The sequence below is a fragment of the Trichosurus vulpecula genome, chromosome 3 (genome assembly GCF_011100635.1).
Source record: "Trichosurus vulpecula isolate mTriVul1 chromosome 3, mTriVul1.pri, whole genome shotgun sequence".
In the NCBI taxonomy this organism is placed as follows: Eukaryota; Metazoa; Chordata; class Mammalia; order Diprotodontia; family Phalangeridae; genus Trichosurus; species Trichosurus vulpecula.
In genome coordinates, this window is record NC_050575.1 from 212005029 (window position 1) to 212023741 (window position 18713).

The 18713-nt window shown below is 34.3% G+C and overlaps 1 protein-coding gene across 2 annotated transcripts in view; it reads left to right on the plus strand.

Moving 5' to 3' along the window:
* The window catches only part of BABAM2 (BRISC and BRCA1 A complex member 2), a 597459-nt gene that overhangs the window by 196454 nt on the left and 382292 nt on the right, over window positions 1–18713 (plus strand). For both annotated transcript variants that reach the window (XM_036752607.1, XM_036752608.1), the window contains exon 6: window positions 996–1070. In XM_036752607.1, coding sequence (XP_036608502.1) covers window positions 996–1070 — 75 coding nt within the window. The remainder of the gene's footprint in view (window positions 1–995; window positions 1071–18713) is intronic.

The following is an 18713-nucleotide window of genomic DNA, read 5'->3' on the forward strand; positions in this document are numbered from 1 at the left end:
CAGGGAAATGGTGTATTTAACATTTAGTTTAATGGAAGGAAAGTCATCTCCTTTGCTTGATATTCTTTTATTTTTCCTTCTGTAAGTCCTCACTTTCCATATCCTGCCTATTATACCTATCTTTTTTGGATTCTCCTTGCTCTCACCTCTAAATTTGTGTTCATTGAAGTTGGGATTGGCTCCAGACTATCACCTGCAATTATATTCTCCTTTTAACAGAGAAAACAGGTCTTACCTGTTTTTGAATTTACCTTATGAAAATCTGCCTTTTCACCCGTCTGATACTTTTCCCCATCTCCCAATTGCTTTTGCCCAAGAATGGAAGTTCTTCAGAACTAATTAGATGTCCTATATTGAAGAAACTTTTGCCTCCTTTTTTTAATGGGTAATCAGTAATCAATTTATTAATTAGGCTAGCTGGCAATCAATAAATTGGTGGTCAGCAGTTTCTCTTGGTAACCAAAGACCTTTTTCTCAGTAACCAAAGACCACTTTTACCTTTTTGTTAAACTGTCTCATTAGTAGATATATATTTGTGTATACATATATATGTATATGTACATATATTTATCTCTATATATAGCTTTCACCAAATTGATAATCATGATTAAATAATAAAGTATTTTTTAATTTATTGTTTTATGTAGAATACACTTGATGTTTCATTGTCATACAGTTTTTTGTATTTTAATGACAGTAATACGTGGCATCAAGCCAGTGTACTATAAATGTTAAGAGCAATGGTTTGAGTGCTTCATTAGAAGTCCACCAAATAGGATACTGCTATAGCATGATAATTGCAATGTATTTTGCACTCTTTATTAATATACAGTTTAATCTTCTTAATTGTCACTTTCATCCTTCCTCCCCATAGTTAGAATTCCTTTCCCAATGTTAACTGATAGACTTCAGGCCTTAAAGATAGGTGTTATAATAACTATTCTTCACCCTTTTGGTAAGTTTTTGGTCTCATTGTTATGGTTCTTTTTCTACAGACTGGGGAATTCTCAGCTCGCTTCCTTTTGAAGTTACCAGTAGATTTCAGCAACATTCCCGCATACCTTCTCAAGGTAAAAAGAAAAAAAAAAAGACTCTCTATGTTTATATTACAAATGAAGTGTCATGTTAACTATTTAACCAGAAATATTAGTTAGCTAGTAATTCCTCAGGATGATGAACAATGTTTATTGCCTGTGTCATATCTTTGTAGTTTAAAAATTATGACAACTTCAAGTTACTTAGAAATTAATTTTCTTTTGAAAATATAACATAGGAAAACTAAGCTTAGAAATAAAATAAATCATTTGGAATTCTTATTTGTGAAGTCTTGAAAGAGTTATATTGCTCCAAGTAGAACTTCATACAAAATAGTATAAGCTAATGGATTTCTTACTTTATTTGAGTATTGAGATAAATTACAAAAGACTGGAAATAGGAATTAAGGTTGTTCTGGTAGGATGGTTGGGCTAAGAGATAAGATTCAAACATGAATTGTGACCTAGAGTTCACAGTTCCTAGTTCAAGACCTAGTTCAAACATAGATACATGAATACTGAGCCACTAAGGGTGCATCAAATTTTTTCCTCATTTTTCTTTTTTTAAAAAAACTTTTTGATTGCTACCTATTACATTTATTGCCTATTACCTTGTATTACTTTCACTATTAATTATCTCTCCTTATTATCTTCTTTATAAAACTCTTGTTACAGAAATTCTAAAAGAAAGGGAAAGAATGTACATTTTGGCCAAAAAAATAAAATAAGCACATCCTTTATGTCTGACTATAAATACAGTATTCTGCACCCATTGCTCCTCACTTTTGCAAAGAAATCTTCTCTGTTAATAAAAAAATAACTTTAATAACTCTCTTCCCAATGTCTGATTTTACTAAAATCCTGCCCTGTTGCCTCATCCTAGTGTTGGAGAGCATTCTGGGTTCCTTTTCAGATGGAACTGTTTTGCTTTGTTGTAACAATAAGCAATTCCTATGTTACTTCCCCACTGAGGGGGAAAAAGGCAGTTGAAGGTTTGTAGGAAGATGTCAGGACCCAGGGATTTCCTGATCCCCCCATACAGAGGGACTAATAAAACCCTAAAATTGCATGAGAAGGAGCAATGATAATGAAAATGAAAGAGAAATAGCCATGAGTACCTATGAACACCTATATCCTGTTGAGGACTTCACCAAAATACCGTCAGAATCGGCAGAAACTTTGAGCTGTGACAAGCTAGGGCAGGCAACAGCATCATAGTTGTGTCATAAGAGGATGTTGGTAGAGTCTTTCTTTCTCAAGGTATAAGAACAATTTATGTAACAGTATATAATTGTTCCTTAAATGTTAATTAAAATCTATCTGGCCTAGAAATACAGACCTAAATAGAGAAATAGTAATTGGTGATGTTTATACCATATCAGTATGAAAATATGACAGTATTGCCAAAATTAATTTAGTTGTTTAATGTTATACAAAGCTAAACCGCCAAAGGATTGATTTATAGAGCTGGAAAAAAAACAGAAACAAAATTCATCTGGGGGAACAAACATCAAGAATCCTATAGGAAATAATGAAGAAATATGAGCCTACTAGTACCAGATCTCAAACTGAACTGCAAAACAGTAATCATCAAAACTATTTGGTACTCTCCTGATAGATTTAGAGTATTTTTGTTTTGTCAAACCTTTAAAAAATGATTAAAACTTATGTTATACTAGTTACATTCTAAAAAATGTTCTCATGTGTGTTTTGGCTAATTGAATTTCTATTTCTGAAATTGGGTTGTTTAGGATCTTTTGTCTTGATTTTAACAACTTGTCTATTTCATATTTTTGTAGATATTCCTCTATTTCCTTTTAATTCTTAACTTTGCCGGTATATGAAACTGTGTATGTTAATTTCTGGTAATTTTCTTTGTTTCATTTCTGATTGTCATAAATTTAGTCCATTCATTTTTCATTTTGGCAGTTTGCTTTCCGTCTCTCTTTTTGAATAAAATTAACCAATAGCTTACTAATTTTGTTAGGTATTGCGTTTGTTTTTGTTTTCGGAATATCAGCTCTTTGTTTTCAATTTTGTTTCTCTTTTATTTTTTCAAAGTATCTTCTTTTGTGATTCTTTTGGATTCTTAATGTACTGATACCTCAGCAACATATAAAGAACAAAAAAATGTGTATGAATGAATCACATAAAAAGGAGTCACAGTTTAGAGAAGGGAGGGAAAGAAGTGAGGGAAGAACAAAATGATTATTTTTTGAAATTGGGTGGCAAATGTGTTGATTACTCAAGAAAAGAGGGAGATCAGCAGAAAATAAGAACGATCTAGAAACACTCATTTGGTTGAGCAAATTCTAAATTCTTTGTATTTTATTTTTTTAAATCTGCTAATTTTAACACAGTAATTTAAAAAAATGTTGTTTTTGCTGCTCTATCCTTCTTGAGCAAATGATTTTGAAAATGGCAATGGACTTAGTGTTACAGAATCTCCATGTTACTCCCGGGGTCTCTTACTTTTTAAAAATATTTTTGCCAATTTAACAAGTAATAATAATTTCTCAATGCTGTTTCAAGTTTAAATTTTCTTTTTATCGTAAAATTTGAATAGTTTTTAAGATGTTTGTCATGTTCCTTTGAGAACTGCTTATCTTATATTATTTAGCAATTTATAGATTGAGGAATCCATTTTACTTTTATAAATTCGTATTAATTTGAGATTTTGGTTGACATTTTTATTAGTTATTACAATTATTATGATGTCATTTCTATTTGTGTACATCTTATATTTCCTCAGTAAATTGTAGACACCGGGCAACAGAGATAGGACTGTTTGGTTTTTGTCTTTCTTTTGTCAACACAAGTGCCTTGTACAATGCCTAGTTCATAGTAAGAGATTTAATAAATGTTTATTGAATTATATTGAGCTAAATTATTTTTTAATATTGTTCAGTGAGGCAGGTAGTACAGTGGATAGGAAGACCTGAGTTCAAATCCAGCCTCAGATGCTAGCTGTGTGACCCTGGGCAAGTCAGCTCACCCTGTTTCTTTCAGTTTCTCATCTGTAAAATGAGCTGGAGGAGGAAATGGCAAACCACTCCTGTCTCATTGCCAATAAAACCCTAAAAGGAGTCATGAAGAGTTGGACACGACTGGAAATGACTAAGCAACAGCAAACTCCTAACTAGCCCTTGAGTTGTTTTGAGGATGTTATGAGATGATATTTGTGAAGTGCTTTTCATAGTCCCTCACATATAGGAGATACTTTTAAAATGTTTGTTCCTTTCCCCATTAATAGCACCAACTTCCTAGGGTTGTTGTGAGAAAAGTTGTAAAGTACATTATAAACCTTAAAGGCCTATGTAAATGCTAGTGTTTGTTACAAAATTATTTTCATGTAATAAAATACATTTGTTTTTCTTCAGTAGTTCCATTTTTTAAAAAATAAGTTAGCATTTCCTTCTTCACAATTGTGACAGATTTCATTACATTTTCTAGATTTTTTTTTATAAAATCTTGACATGATTGAGCATTTGACATTTATAGTATGGCATGATATCTTAAGTTTTTAATATCTTATTTTTGATTTCTCAGCAATTTTTATGGAATAATAATTCCCCTCCACCAAACTCTGTTGTATTATGTGTCTTTGTCTTTAATGTTATATTATTTGTTATAATCCATTGTTCTTTTTCATATTTTTTCTACTATTATGTAGTTTTGATAATTACTCCTTTACAATATAATGTGCTATCTAGTAGCACATGGCTCCTTCACTTTTTGCTTTAATTATTCCCTTTGATTTTCTTGTCCATTTGTCCTCCTGTATAATTTTTATTATCAATATAATTTGTTGTAGCAGCCCCTTGGCATTTTGTTTGATATTGCATTAAATCTACAAATTAATTTGGGTAATATTACTATTTTTACTATATTGCCCTGACTTAATTTTGTACATTTTGTTCATTTTAGATTTTTTTCTTGGTGTAACATATCTTACTAAAGCTATTTAGTGTGTTGATTAATTATTTTTGGTTGAAACTCTTCAATTTTCTAAATATACCATTGTATCTTCTGGGAGTATAGATTTTTTCTTCTTTTCTTTACCAGTGTTTATTTTAACTTCTTTTTCTTGTCTTATTACTATAGCTGGCATTTAAAAAATGATGCTAAATAGTAATTCTGTTCTTAGTAGGATAGAATCTGTTTATCCATTGTATGTTGTAGTGTTAATGGAATATAAGACCTTCCCTGGCCATTAATAGGCCTATGTGACCAAATGTGTTCAATCACAGCTGTGATACATTCTGAGTCACATAGAGCCCATTGGGGGAGTAACTTGTCTAAGGAGGAGCTTTCTTAGGGGGAGGCTTGCTTGTAGGAAGGCTTTCACACCTTTTGGTGCTAAGCTAATTAGGCATTGAATCATGAGGGTTGTGATGCCTTCTGGCTCTGAGCCTATTAGCCAGAAGTGTGTGTATGTGTACATATAAATATATATAAATAAATAAGGAAAAATATATATATATATATTTTCCCTGGACAGGACTCTGAGTAGCCGTTTTGTTAAGAGCACCCCGCCTCCACCCCCCCACCCCCCCACTACTCAGATATTAGTGCTTCCCCAATGTGGTGATATATGTAGGTGTCTGTATTACTATGTTCAGACAATTGGAGCCTTGTCTGTTGAATCTCTGTGCTAACTTCTCTGCTTGTATTCCATGCTTATATTTTCTCCACATTCAGGGTGCTGACCTTTCCCCTGAACCAATGAAAGCTTTATATATGTTTGATTAAAGTAAGACTATTGACCTGCTTAAAGTTGCCTTTCCTTTAAGAAAATCAGATCAAAGAACCTGTGCTAGCAGGCCATTCTGGGTGTGCCAGGCTGCTTGCTGTTATACATGTACTTGTGTAACATCAATTCTTTTTCATCATGTGAAGGAAATGTCTTATGATTAATACAGGTTTTAGAGCTTTAAAAAAGAATTATCACTCATAATTATGGAGAAGCACAGGTATATAAAACAGGTGTTTAAAACAGACTGTAAAAACAGCAGCCAATATCAAACTATGAAGAATTATAGTAAAGCATGTTATCAGTCATTCATTGACTACTATTAAGCACCTGCTTAATGTACCAGGCAGTGTTATAGGCCAGGGGTGGGGAACCTATGGCCTCGAGGCCATATGTAGCTTATTAGGTCCTTGGGTGTGGCCTTTTGACTGAGTCCAAGTTTTACAAAACAAATCCTTCAGTGAAGTTTGGATTCAGTCACTGCGCTGTACTTGAGGACCTAGAGGGCCACATATGGCCTTGAGGCTATAGGTTCCCTACCCCTGTTCTAAGTACTAGGGATACAAGAATAAAGAACAAAAGTCTTTGCTTGCAGTGAGCTTATATTCTAATGTTGAAGGCAAGTACATATATATGTGCGTATATATACAATATAAACACAAAATTAGTAAAAGTACGTATAAGTAGTTAAATATAAAATAAAATGAGAGGAGGTGCAGTAGCAGTTGACAGGATCAGGAAGTTCTTCATTCAGTAGATGGTACTTGAACTGCATCTCAAAGGAAATGAAGGGTTGTGAAGCGGAAGTACATTCCTGACATGAGGAACAGCCAGTGCAAATAAATGCGGAGTGAGGAGATGGAGTGCTATTTGTGAAGAATAAAGGAAAGGCCAGTTTGGCTGGATTGCAGAATGCAGGAACTGAGGGGGAGTACAATATTCAATGAACCTGAAAAGGTGGGTTGGGGCTAGGTTCTGTAGGGCTTTAAAAGCTAAATAGAGGTGTTTATATCTGATTAGAGGTAATAGGGAGTCCCTAGAGTTGGTTTAGTAGTGGAGTCACATTGTTAGATGTCTAAAGAAAAATGCTTTGGCAGAATGTAGGTTGGATCTGCATAATGATAGTTTTGAGGCAGAAAGACCAATTAAGAAGCTGTAGAAATACTCTAGAGAAGAGATGATGAGGGCCTGAATGAAGGTCATAGATTTGGCCATTTATTGGATATGTGAGGTGAGAGAAAGATAGAGTAAGGAAATGCAGGATAATGCTGAGATTCTGAACTTGAAATACTGGAAGGATGGTGGAGCCTTGGATAGAAGTAGAGAAGTTTAGGAGAAGGAGAGAGCTTGGAGGAACAATAATGAATTATACCACTAATAATTTCTATTCAATAATTGCCATTAGGCTTTAGGAAAAGCTAGCCCAGGAACTGTGGCTATGACTCTAGCGGATGTCATTGCTATCACACCAGTGTTCAAGTCTTTCCTCTTCGTACACATTAGCTGTGTGATCCTGGTCACATCATTTAATCTCTCAGTGAAGGTACCAATCTGTATTGGTGTAAGGACTTTCCCCATGAAGAGTTTCCTGTAAGAATCCCATCACAGGTCTAACCTAAAAATAATGTTATTTATGTGCCTTTATGAATAAAATAGTTTTCCTTATTTCTGTATTCTTATCTTTTTTTTAAACTGTTGCTTTGGTCAATATTGCAACACCTATTATTTTAGCTGAGACATAAATTCATGTGTTATCTCTCTGTGCTCTATTATACAAATACATTATTTTTTACAATAAATGTAGTACATGTGTTTCTAATTTTTCTCTTTTTCCTTTCTTCAAATTTTCATTAGAGTATAGAATTTTCATGTTGTTTCTTTTAATTCTTTTTTTAAAGGCCCCATATTTATGCTATATCTTCTACACCTATGGTTTCAAACTCAAGTAGAAATGGATCCCTGAGGGCAACATAATAACTTATAAAATCACAAATTAGAGGCAGCTAGGTAGGTAGCAGTGAGTAGGCCCTGGAGTCAGGAGGACCTGAGTTCAAATCTGGCCTCAGACACTTGACACACTTACGAGCTGTGTGCCCTTGGGCAAGTCACTCAACCCCAATTGCCCTGCCTTCCCCCTTCCAAAACAAAGAAAATTACAAATTAGTATTACCTATATTGTATTTTTATTTCATTAAACATTTCCAATTACATTTTAGTCTTGTTTCACTGCACTCAGTGAGTCCGATGCCTCCGTTTTAGATTGTGTACAGTAATGGGGCTTGGAGGGATGGTGCTTATTGACTGTGATGTACTGTGGTAAGGTTGACCGATCAGTTAATAAACATTTATTAAGCACCTACTATGTACCAGGTACTATACTAAATCCTGGGGATACAAAAAGAGGAAAAAGACAAGCCCACACCTTCAAAGATTTTACAGTCTAATGGGGGAGAGCACCTTCAAGGATTTTACAGTCTAATGGGGGAGAAAACAAATATGTACAAACAAGCTGTATATAGAATTAATAAGAAATATTTAAGAAAGGGAAGGTGTTATATGGCTTACATTCAGACCTGACCTTTAGGAAAATTACTTTGCGGCTTAAAAAGGAAAGACTAGTGGTTTCAAACTACAATTTGTTCCAAGATTTCTTTGACTCAGTAGCCATCTTAGCAACCACATTTAAAAAATATATTTTTTATTTTATTAAATATTTCTCAGTTGCATGTAACGTTTTTAAACAATTTTTTTTAAAACTTTGAGTTACAAATTCTCTCCCCTACTGCCCTTCCCCCATGTCTTGAGGAGGCAAGCAACATATCAGTTATAAATGTGAAGTCATGTGAAACATTTCCATATTAGCTATGCTTCAAAAGAAAACACACAAAACCAAGAAAAATAAAGAAAGTCAAAAAAGTATATATCAATCTGTACTCAAATAGCATTTTGTATCATGGGTCCTTTGGAATTATCTTAATCAGAGTAGCCAAGTCTTTCACAGTTGATCACCCTCATATATATGGTATTACTGTGTAGTGTTCTCCTGGTTCTGCTAACTTCACTTTGCATCAGTTTATGTACGTCTTTCTAGGTTTTTCTGAGAGCACTCTGCTCATGATTTCTTATAGCATAATAATATTCTATCACAGTCATACATCACAACGTGTTAAACCATTTCCCAAGTGATGAACATCTCCTCAATTTTTAATTTTTTTTGAGTACCAAAAGAGCTGCTACAAATATTTCTGTGCAAATAGATCTTTTTCCCCTTTCTTTGAGCTCTTTGGGATACAGACCTAAAAGTGGTACTGCTGGGTCAAAGAGTTTGCCCAGTGTTGGACATTGTTCCAAATTGTTCTCCAGAATAGTTGGACTAGTTCGCAATTCCACCACCAGTGTATTAGTGTCCCAGTTTTTCTACACCCTCTCTAATATTTGTCATTTTCCTTTACTGTTGTGTTAGCCAATCTAATAGGTGTGGGGTGGTACCTCAGAGTTGTTTTAGTATGCATTTCTCTAATAAATAGGAATTTAGAGCATTTTTTCCATGACTATTGATAATTTTGAATTCTTTTTTGAAAATTGCCTGTACATATCTTTTGACTATTTATCACCAGGGGAATGGCTCTTATTTTTATAAATTTGACTCAGTTCCCTATATATTTCAGAAATGAAACCTTTATCAGAGAAACTTGCTGTAAATTTTTTTCAAGTTTCCTGCTTTCCTTCCAATTTTGGCTGCATTAGTTTTGTTTGTACAAAATCTGATTAATTTCATGCAATCAAAATTATTTTACTTCCCATAATACTCTCTATCTCTTGTTTAGTCATAAATTCTTCCTTTCTCCATAGATCTGACAGGTAAAATTTTCCATGCTGTCCTAATTTACTTATATCACTCCTTATGTCTAAATCATTTTATCTATTTTAATCTTGGTTTACAGTGTGAGATGTTGGTCTATTCTTTCTAATTTTCTGAGTGATTTTTGTCAAATGATGAGTTTTTACCCCAAAGGTTTGCATCTTTGGGTTTATTAAACACTAGACTATTATAGTCATTTACTACTTTGTATTGTATACTTAATCTATTCCACTAATCCACTAACCACTTTATTTCTTAGCTAGTAACAGATTATTTTCATGATTCCTGCTTTGTAATCTATTTGAAACCTGATATGGATAGGCCACCTTCTTTCACATTTTTTTCATTGATTTTCTTGATATTCTTAACCTTTTGTTCTTCTAGATGAATTTTTTTTTATTATTTTTTCTGGCTCTATAAAATAATTCTTTCGAAATTTGATTGGTATGGCACCATGTAAGTAAATTAACTTAGAATTATCCTTTTTTGTTATATTGGCTCAGCCTACCCATGATCAATTGCTGTTTCTCCAGTTGTTTAGATATATCTTTATTTGTGTGAAAAGCATTTTGTAATCATGTTCATATAGTCCCTGGGTTTAACATCTTACGGCTAGTCTCCTAAGTATTTTATGTTGCCTGCTATTATTTTAAATAGAATTTCTCTTTCTATCTCTTGCTATTAAGTTTTTTAGTAGCATATAGATATATTGATGATCTGTGTGGATTTCTTTTATATTTTACAATTTTGACAAAGTTTTTAATTTAATTATTTTTTTTTAGTTGATTCTTTAAGGTTCTCTAAGTATACCATCATATCTCCCTATTGATTCTTTAGGGCTCTCTAAGTACAGTCTGTAAAGAGTGATGATAGTTTTGCTTCCTTTTTGCCTATTTTTATGCCTTCACTTTATTTTTCTTGTCTTACTGCTATAGTTAGCATTTCTAGTATGATACTGAGTAAAAGAGGTGATAATGAACATCCTTGCTTTACCCCTAATCTTATTAGAAGTGTTTCAAGTTTATCCCTGTTACAGATGATGCTTACTCTTAGCTTCAGATAAGATTTAAGAAAGGCTTCATTTATTCCTTTGCTTTCTAATGTTTTTAATGAAAATGAGTGTTGCATTTTGTCAAAAGCTATTTCTGCATATAATTACATGATTTTTATTTTTATTATTGATATGGTCATTTTTGCTTATATTTTTCTCAATTCTAAACTAGCCCTGCATTCCTTATATAAATTCCTCCTGGGCATCATGTGTGATCTTTGTGGTATATTACTGTTATCTCCCTGTTAGTATTTTATTTTAAAATTTTGCATCAATGTTTATGAAGGAAATTTTCCTATAATTTTCTTTCTTCCTGCTCTGCTTGGTTTAGGTATCAAAACCATATTTGTGTCATAAGAGGAATTTGGTAGAATTCCTTTACCCATTTTTTCAAATGGTTTATATAGCATTGGGATTAATTATTCTTTAAATATTTGAGAGAATTTACTTGTCAAGCAATCTGCACCTAGCGATTTTCCTTGAGGAGTTCATTGATAGCTTGTTAGATTTCTTTTTCTAAGATAGGGTTATTTAAGTATTCTATTTCTTCTTCTGTTAATCCGGGCAGTTTATATTTTTGTCAGTATTGATACATTTCACTTTTATTGTCAGTTTTAATGACATGTAATTGGGCAAAATAATTCTTAATAATTGCTTTAATTTCCTCCCTGTTGGTGGTGTGTTCACCCTTTTCTTTTTTGATACCGGTAATTTGATGTTCTTTTTTTTAAATCAAATTAACCAATGGTTTATCTATTTTTTTAAACAGTTCCTAGTTTTATTTATTAGTTCAATGGGTTTTTTGCTTTCAGTTTTATTAATCTCTCCTTTGATTTTCTGGATTTCCATTTTGGCATTTAACTGGGGATTTTTAATTTTTTTTTTTAGTTTTTTTTTAATTGAATGCACAATTCATGATCTGCTCTTTCTCTCTATTATTGATATATGCATTTAGAATTATAAAATTTCCCCTAAGAACTGCTTTAACTGCATCCCACAAATTTTGGTATCTTTTCTCATTTTCATCATTCTCTTTAATGAAATTATTCATCATTTCTATGATTTGTTCTTTGACCTGCTCATTGTGTAGGAATAGGTTATTTAGTTTCCAATCAATTTTTAGTCTGTGCTTCGATGGCCCTTTATTGAATGTAATATTTGTTGCATTTAAAACTGATAATGGTATATTTAAAGTTTCTGCTTTTCTGAATTTGGTTGTGAGCTTGTTATGCTCTAATACATGGTCAGTTTTTGTAAAGTTGCCTTATACATCTTAGAAAAGATATACTCATTTCTGTTCCCATTCAGTTTTCTTCATAGGTCTGTCATATCTAACTTTCCAAGGATTCTATTAATTTCTTTAAATTTTTTCATACTTCTTTTGTAGTTAAATTTATCTAGTTCTGAGTGGGGAATGTTCAGATTCCCTACTAGTATAGTTTTACAATTTCCTCCTGTAACTTGTTTAACTTTTCCTTTAAAAATTTGGATGTTATATCTTTTGGTGTATATATGTTTAGTATTACTATTACTTAATTTTCTTCTTTTTCTTAATTATTTTATTATTTATTATTTTACTTTTCAACATTTATTTCCACAAGATTTTGAGTTACAAATTTTCTCCCCATGTCTACCTTCCTCCCCACTCCAAGATGGCATATATTCTGATTTCCGCATTCCCCAGTCAGCCCTCTCTTCTGTCACCCCACTTCCCAACCACATCCCCTTTCCCCTTACTTTCTTGTAGGGCAGGATAGATTTCTGTGCCCCTTTCCCTATATATCTTATTTCCCAGTTGAATGCAAAAACAACTTTTTTTTATGCATCTGCTTTTAAAACTTTGAGTTCCAAATTCTCTCCCCTATTCCCTTCCCACCCACCCTCCCTAGGAAGGCAAGCAATTCAACATAGGCCACACATGTATCATTATCTAAAACACTTCCACAATGTTCATGTTGTGAAAGACTCTATTTCCCTCCATCCTATCCTGTCCCCCTTTATTCAGTTTTCTCCCTTTTCAAAAGTGTTTGCTTTTGATTACCTCCTCCCCCTTTATGCCCTCCCTTCTATCATCCCCCCATTTTATCCCCTTCCCCTTACTTTCCTGTGGAGTAAGATACCCAATTGAATGAGTATGTTATTCCCTCCTCAAGTTGAATCCGATGAGAGCAAGATTCACTCATTCCTCCTCACCTGCCCCCTCTTCCCTTCCTACAGAACTGCTTTTTCTTGCCATTTTTATGTGAGATAATTTACCCCATTCTATCTCTCCCTTTCTCCCTCTTTCAATATATTTTTGTCTCATCGCTTAATTTTATTTTATCTTTTTAAATATCATCCCTTCATATTCAACTCACCCTGTGCTCTCTGTCTGTATATATGTATATTCCCTTCAACTGCCTTGAGAAAGGTCTCATGAATTACACACATCATCTTTCCATGTAGGAATGTAAACAAAATAGTTCAACTTTAATAAGTTCCTTATGATTTCTCTTTCTTGTTTACCTTTTCATGCTTCTCTTGATTCTTACATTTGAAAGTCAGATTTTCTATTCAGCTCTGGTCTTTTCATTGAGAAAGCTTGAAAGTCCTCTATTTTATTGAAAATCCATATTTTGCCTTGGAGCATTATACTAAGTTTTGCTGGGTAGGTGATTCTTGGTTTTAATTCTAGCTCCTTTGACCTTCAGAATATCATATTCCAAGTCCTTTGATCACTTAATGTAGAAGCTGTTAGATCTTGTGTTATTCTGATTGTGTTTCCACAATATTCAAATTGTTTCTTTCTGGCTATTTGCAGTATTTTCTCCTTGACCTGGGAGCTCTGGAATTTGGTGACAGTCTTCCTAGGAGTTTTCTTTTTGGGATCTTTTTGAGGAGGTGATCGATGGATTCTTTCAGTTTCTGTTTTGCCCTCTAGTTCTAGAATATCAGGGCAGTTTTCCTTGATAATTTCTTGAAAGGTGATATATAGGCTCTTTTTTTGATCATGGCTTTCCAGTAGTCTAATAATTTTTAAATTATCTCTCCTGGATCTGTTTTCCAGGTCAGTCTTTTTTTCCGATGAGTTATTTCACATTGTCTTCCATTGTTTCATTCCTTTGATTCTGTTTTATAGTATCTTGATTTCTCATAAAGTCACTAGCTTCCACTTGCTCCAATCTGATTTTTAAGGTGGTATTTTTTTCAGTGGTCTTTTGGACCTTCTTTTCCATTTGGCTAATTCTGCCTTTCAAGGCATTCTTCTCTTCATTGGCTTTTTGGAGCTCTTTTGCCATTTGAGTTAGTCTATTCTTTAAGGTGTTATTTTCTTCAGTATTTTTTTGGGTCTCCTTTAGCAATTCATTGACTTGTTTTTCATGGTTTTCTTGCATCACTGTCATTTCTCTTCCCAATTTTTCCTCTACTTCTCTTACTTGCCTTTCCAAATCCATTTTGAGCTCTTCCATGGCCTGAGACCAATTCATATTTTTCTTGGAGGCTTTTTGGAGGCTCTTTGACTTTGTTGACTTCTTCTGGCTGTATGTTTTGATCTTCTTTGTTACCAAAAAAAGATTCTAGAATCTGAGTTTGAGTCTGATTTCGTTTTTTGCTGCCTGGTCATGTTGCCAGCCAAGTATTTGACCTTTGAGCTTTTTGTCAGGATATGCCTGCTTTTAGAGTAGAGAGTGCTTTGTCTCAAGCAGTAGGATCTGCACTGCTGTTTCAGAACTACTTCTGCTCCACTGTCACTGCAAGGTCTGCCACAGCAGCGTTCTCCTTCCCCAAGAACCACCAACCAGTATTGCGACCCAGATCCAAGCAAGGCACAGCAAGAGAACCTGCCTCTGTGCCAGCACAATGCTCCTTGCACTCCTGCTCTGATCTGTCATTTTATTCCTCCCACCATGTGAACTAGGGACTGTAGAAGCAGCTGACTCTGGAGCTCTGGAAGCAGCTGCAGGAGCTTTCCGCTGGAAAGAGATTGTTTTTAGCTGCTCAAGCTATATTCACCTTTTGGGGAAATTCAAATTACAGTGTAACTACAAACTTGAAAGTAATAGTGTAGGTTCCTGTGGCAAAGTTGGGGACCCACCACCCTGTCAACTCAAAATTCAGTTTCTTTCTGATGAAAGCTAGTGGGGTATTTCATTGCCTTAGCATCTATTGATGGGCTCCAAATGAATTCTTGGTATCTTCTATATTTTCTGTGAAATCAGTGTTTCCTGTGTAAGCCTTTGAATACGTTTAGGGTAGTTTGTACCCCATTCTCTTCCTCTGGGAGAATCTAGATGTGAGTCACACATAAGATTCAGGCTTCTATACATCTTTGCGAGTCATGAGCCAGACAGACAGTGCCTCTAGTCATCCCTCAGATTTAAAACAAGGTTTGTGTGAACTCCATATCTTGGAGAGTTCTTGCTGGCAGAAAGTAGCAGCATGGGAAAGGGAAAGGAGTAGAAAATTTGGAACCAGAAGCCACAGGTGGGGAATTTAGATCTTTAATTTCCAGGACAGGGACTCTGAGGAAGTCACTTTGCTGCCCTGGACTTAACTTTTCTTATCTGTACGGGGGAGTTGGGGTGGAGGGGTGGCATCTCAGTGACCTCTAAAATCCTGTAGTTCTATCCACTATCCTGTGATCTTCTGGCCTTTCTTAATGGCTTTTTGTAGGATAATTTCTTTGTCATTTTAGTCTTGAGTGTTGTAGTAGTGACCTTCTTATTTTTTTTTCCTGGTTTCCTTTTTTCCTAGGCATATGTTTTTGTTTTTAAAGGATTTCTACTTTCATCTGAGTCCATTACATTTTGGTATAAGTTAAGTATATGTTCCTCACTTGAAGCTTTTCAGGAACTTGATGGCCTCTGTGATTGCCTAGAGGCAGGACGGAATCTTACATGGTTTTGAATAACTAAAAATAATTCTTAATGTTGGTAATAATTGAATATATAACCATGAACAATTGTAAATGTTTGCCAATTAGTGGAATTTTTTCAGCAACTAACTCAAAGGAAAAGAACATACTTAAAAAAAATTCCTGAGTAAAATACGGGTTTCCTGCTTCATTAAGCCTTCATTTTCAATTTCCATTTGACTAATTCTCCACTTTGCACCCATGGGTTATAAATGTCTAAATGAGGGTGGAGCTCAGCAATTTCTATCAATTTCTGTACCTCCTGTGTTGTGGAAAATATACATATTAGGTCTGTGATTATAAAGCATAATTAATTTGGTTTCAATAATTACTTTGCTCCAGTAGAATAGTAAGTAGTTACCATGGCAACCCTTTTGACACAGATTCACTGACATCATCCATATGCCTCAGTTAAGTCTCTATTTACGCTCACTCAAAGACAAATTCAGTAATATTTAAAAGCACTTTATATAATCACTATAACCCAGAAATTGCCATGATAATTTGTTTGTTTTTATTTATAAATAACATAGCTTTTGAGTATAATATGTAGTCTGATAAGTTTAGGTGCATCAGCCATATACATATGTATGTATGTGTTTTTAAAACAGGCCTTTCTTTTTTACATATTCTTGAAGGTCATGAAAAAATACATGACTCTGGAATTTAATATACTCTAGACTATCATAATTCCCATTGGAAATTTTTAATTTTCTTTGTATTAATATTAAGAATGCTAGTTTCGAGAAATATAGGATAGTGAAACAAAAAGATGGAACACACCCATTCACTGTGTGTTCCACAATAAAGTTTTGTTCTAAGATGGAACATTTCACTCTTAAAAGTAAAATATCTTCATAATAGTAGGATGAAAATAATTCATGTCTGTTTTCAAATTCTATATAGAAATTTAGCAGTTCTTTTTCACTCCAGCTGAGAAGTACAAAATAAATACTGTCCCTCTTTGGGTTACAGGTACAATCATATCACTCTCTATAGTGAATAAATTCCACTGGCTCCCTGTTACCTACAGGATCAAATACAAAATCCTCTGACTTTCAAAGCCCCTTATAACTTGGCACCCACCTCTCCTCCCCCTTTCCAGTCTTCTTACACTTTTTATTCTCTCACATACTCTTTGATCCAGTGACACTGGCCTCTTTGCTTTTGCACAAACAAATATACTCTATATCCAAGCTCTGGATGTTTTTTATGACCATTTCCCATGCCTGAAATGTTTTTCCATCTTCATCACTGCTTCTTGGCTTCCCTGGCTTTCTTCAAGTCCCAACTAAACCTTTCTCACAGGAAACCTTTCTCAGTCCTTCTTAATTCTAGCCTCCTCCCTCTCTTAATTATTTTCTATTTATCCTGATTTTAGCTTGTTTGTATATATTTGTTTGCTTGTTGTCTCTCCCTGCCCCCCCCCCCCATTAGACTGTGAGCTCTTTGAGAGCAGAGAATATATCTCTTGCCTTTCTTTACATTTCCAGCACTTAGCAAAGAACCTGGCACATAGTAGGTACTTAGTAAATGCTTATTATTTTCCAGCAGTCCAAAAGATATCACTATTTTTGATGTACTGAATTTTGAAAAATTATTCTTTTCATTATTATAGTAACCAACAACCTAGGAACCTTGGGCCTTTTTTTGTTTTCCTCAAAGAAGGTTTCCAATAGATAGAACTGCTCTTTAACTTAATATTTAATATCTGCTTAATTATTTTCATTGAATTGAACTTAAACTGTAAAATGAGGTGGCTTGGTAAGATCCTCTCTAAGTGTTCTAATGCCATGCCTTGGTTACCTTTCATTTTGTATTCATTAGATTATTATTAATTATTTAATGCTCCTCACTTGCAGTACATTTTTTAAACCTGCACCCTTTTGCATCCTTTTACTTAAATATTTTTGTATATGTATATTTTGTATTTGCATGTCAATCAATCAATAATATCTGTAAATTAACAGAAAGATGCTAACTTCAATGCTATTTTGTTCCCCCAAATGATTTCTACACATACGTGTATGTGTGTGTGTGTGTATGTGTGTGGGTATACATATGTGTGTGTACATACGTGTATATACACATACATCTCCTTGCTCACTCATACATACACACATAAATATGTAATGGAATGTTTGTGTGAATAATGGTATGGAATTTTACTGTACTCAATAACTATAAAAATTATTATATTATTATATTAAGATGGTCCTTTTAAAGTCATAATTAGCATCTGATTATTCATTCTTTTTAGTAATACTGGCAAATCTAAAAGCCTTTTCTCTTTCTATATCCTTTTGACCTCTCTACAACTTTCAACACTTATGACTACTCTCTTCTCCTGGATAGAACATTATCTTTTCTCTGTTTTTGTTACATTGCTCCTTCTTGGTTCTTATACATGTCTGAGCACTCCTCATTGTCTCACCTCTGCCCTGACCCCTTTTCCTGACTATCCAAGGCTCTTTTGGGCCTTTCTTCTCTTTTCTTTTTTGGTTCTCTCCCTTGGTGCACTCATTAGGTTCCAAGGATTCAATGATTATTTCTATGCATATGCTTCCCAAGTAAAGCCCTTAACTTTTCCATAGTATCATGTCATATATGTCCTACTGCCTGCAGGACATACCTACTCATAGAAACCTCAGACTCAGCAAGTTCAAAATGGATATCATTATTTTTCCTCTTAAACACACTTTCCTTCCTAACGTCTCTATTTTTTGTCAAGTACAGCACTTTTGCTCACTTGGATTCACAACCTCAGAATCATCCTCAACTCTTCCCTCTCCCTCACACCTAACATACCCAGTCAGTTATCAAATTCTGTTACCTCTAGTACATCTCTCATATGTGTCCTGTTCTCTGTAGAGGGCCAGCTCTGAGAAAGTACTTTCTGGGATATAGATACATGCCAGATTTTCCCTGAAGCCTGTTCTTGCCCTTGGGCTGATAGCTCAGCATGTGGGCTCTCCAAACTCCGCCTTGGCACATGTGCTGCTCAGAATGAACGCTCTCCAAGCCTCCTTGGTACACACGTGCTCTCTCTAAAACCTCCACGGCACACACATGCTAAACATCACCTGTGGGCTATTAACACAATATTGTTCACAGCAAAA